Below are 3229 nucleotides of genomic sequence, written 5' to 3' on the forward strand. Positions count from 1 at the left end.
TTTGACTATGCCCACATCTAGAAAAATTGAAAATACATGAAAAAACATATTTGAACACGTTTAGTATTGCCTAAATAATTGAAGAATAAAGGAAGAGATCTTTATGCAAAATAAGGAAAATATTAATAATATTATTACATCCAAATTTATGGAGAAACTAGGAGAGAAGGAAAATGAAAATTAATATAATATAAGGAGGTGATCAAGAGGGATGTGTAAGTTTGAAATAAAAAATAAAAATTAATATTGCCTATAATTAACAAAAACGAATATATTGTAAAGTAATTAAAAGTAAAAAAATGTTTGAATCTGTTCAAATCTTATACAGATTTAAATTAAAAAGCTTCATATATAGCTATATATAAAAAAAAAAAAAAAAAAAATATTTTATTGTTAAAATATTATTTGGTCTTATATACATTCAAAAATACAATTTCAACAATGAAAAATAACACATTGTGTTTTGCATTCTAAAAATGTTTACACTTGAAGAAATTTGATCTCTCTAAACGAGGATATGTAAGTTTGAAATAAAAATAAAAAATAATATTGGTTATACTTAACAAAAATGAATATATTGTCAAGTAATTAAAAGTAAAAAAATGTGTGAATCTATTTAAATCTTGTACAGATTTAAATAAAAAACTTTAAATAAAAAACTTCATATATGGTTATATATAAAAAATAAAAATAAAAAATTAAGTTTTTATTGTTAAAATTTTATTTGGTCTTATATACATTTAAAAATACAATTTCAACAATAAAAAATAACACATTGTATTTTGCACTCTAAAAATATTTACACTTAAAGAAATTTGATCTCTACTTAAAATAGATCTATACTGATTTAGAATATCAAAATATAAAAGAATTGTTACTTTTGTAAGACTAAAAAATTTAAACATAAACATGATCTTCTTTTAAAATATAAAAATTAGTTACATGACCAACCTTCTAAAACTATATATATATATATATATATATATATATATAAAACTTTAAGTGATTCTTATATTATGTATTTTTTTGTTCATTTAAAAAATATTTGAAAAAATAAAAAAACAATGCTATATATATATATATCAAAATATTTCAGCATTTGCACTAAGTCAGACATATAAATTATATTATAAAACAAGTTAATAGGTATTATTTCCAGCGGGAATGACGTGGCATCTAGACGCTGACAACACAGATGATAACATCCATCGAAACAGATTAAATTTTTCTACATTTTCTATGGCCGCGATGTCTTCCCCTAATTGCCAGCAGGTGCTGCTGCAAATCTGGTTCTCAGGGCGGATGCAAATTCCAGCATCTTGGCTTCATCGGGCAAAACTTGTTTCACTCCATCAGCTTCCAAAAATCGTTCCATCCATGCACTTAACAGCGGCATCTTCTCTGGTTCTATCAAAACTATAGCGGCCTTCTGGAGAACTTTGATCCATTGGGACAAGGAACCCAGTGCGATGTCAACCAAGCCAATCTCATCTCCTCCAAAATACGCTTTGCCGCTCGTTCGCAGAGCTTCCTCTAACCATAAAAAGTTACCCACCGATTCCTCTACCGCTTCCCGTTGCTCGTCACCCCGCCGCGTGAAAATTCCTCGAATACTTGGACCCACCTGAATCCCACGCCAAAAACTAATTGAAACTTTCAAGAACAGAAATTGGTGGTGATAACAATAACGAAAGTATCCATGCATTTCGATACAACAAGTTAAATTCAAGATTTTGCCAGATATTGTAAGTGGTATTTTAGCTCCCAAAATCTATTTCATTAAGAATAAATTAAATTACTTTATCAGAACGAAAAAGCTTCATAATATTATATCAAGGAAGACAAACTTAAATTCATGATTTTTGGGAAAAAATATATTGCGAAAAATTGTATCATCCAATTCTAGCCACCAAAAAGACCTTTCCCAATTGAAACTAAATTAAATTACCTTATCGTCCACAAAAGCAACCCAGAATCGCGCAATGGCTCGGTCATATGGATCTTTGGGCACAAGATTGGGGGCCTTCGTGTCCCATGTCTCCTCGATGTACTGCACAATAATCATGGATTCACAAACAGGCTTCCCATTGTGCAAGAGCACTGGAATCTTTTTGTGAATAGGGTTTGACTGCAGCAGCATTGGGCTCTTATTTCGCATATTCTCTTCGATGAACTCGTAATCGATCCCTTTGTGAGCCAGTGCTATTCGAACCCTCACCACAAAGGGGCTTTGACTCGAACCTAAGAGCTTCACTTGTCCACAGTCCGCGGCCACCGCCATTGTTGTGAGATGTAATGTAATGGTTGTCTCTCCGGGTTACAGGTATTTGCCTTTGCTCTCTCTTGCGCCGTAGCTATCCCACTCTGTAGATAAACAGGCATAGCACAACAGATAAACATAAGTGCTTCTCGTACTTTAACGATGACCACATAAATTAGTAGTTCTACGTTGGAAGTTCAAAGGATATTTTGATTATTTTTTTCCATATCATCTATTCTATTAAAAGGAGGTGCATAGAGGATATTTTTTATTAATTGTGGTAAGTTTCAAAGAATAGTTCATAAAGCTAAAAAAATAATCACCCTCATTTATGTGAATTTTTTTTTCTTATCAAATTATCCATACATGGTAAGATATTTGTCATTGAAATAAATACTTTCATTGAGATGAATTAAGAAAGTGGAGATATCCACTCTGAGTAATCTTTTTTGATTGGAATACAAGAATAAAGGTCATTTTAAGATCATCTTTACAAAGGAAGAAACGAAAACAAAGGGCAAATAGAGAAAAGTTAATGTAATAAAATAGAGTTGCCTTGCAAAACATCAAGATTCCCCTCATTGTCAATGGATCCAAATGATGCATTGAGGAGCACACGGGAAATATGAGAAGGGTCACAAGAGCATGAATGTCAATACCCAAATGTAGGAGAAGGCTCTACTGTAGAAGAAGTGCTCAAATGTCGATGTGTCCGCATTCTGAAGGAATGCCTTGGACAAAGGACTGAAAGAGGATATGTCCAGGAGTAGCACTGCAACCGGATTTTGAAAGAGCATCATCCTCGCCATTCTGGGACCTGTAGATGTGGGAGATGGACAAAGAACTGAAGACTTGCATTAGGGCACAAATTTTTTGTTTCAAATTTGAGAGAGAAGGGGCGTCCAATTTGCAAATTCCATTAGCCCATTTAATGATAGATTTAGAATCTCCAAAAACCATGAAATCTCT

General features: G+C 32.1%; 1 protein-coding gene across 1 annotated transcript; it reads right to left on the reverse strand.

Annotated features, from left to right (window-relative positions):
- Positions 1–1098: 1098 nt before the first annotated feature.
- On the reverse strand, positions 1099–2421 carry LOC149204556 (putative glutathione S-transferase). Its single transcript, XM_089393312.1, has 2 exons — positions 1949–2421; positions 1099–1624 (listed from the first exon to the last, which is right to left on the reverse strand). The coding sequence occupies exons 1-2, from the start codon at positions 2279–2281 to the stop codon at positions 1259–1261; spliced, it is 699 nt and encodes a 232-aa protein (XP_089249438.1). The 5' UTR covers positions 2282–2421; the 3' UTR covers positions 1099–1258.
- Positions 2422–3229: the final 808 nt, after the last annotated feature.

Source organism: Pinus tabuliformis, chromosome 1_2, assembly GCF_031772625.1.
Source record: "Pinus tabuliformis cultivar Carrire ecotype Pingquan chromosome 1_2, CPIR1, whole genome shotgun sequence".
Classification (NCBI taxonomy): domain Eukaryota; kingdom Viridiplantae; phylum Streptophyta; class Pinopsida; order Pinales; family Pinaceae; genus Pinus; species Pinus tabuliformis.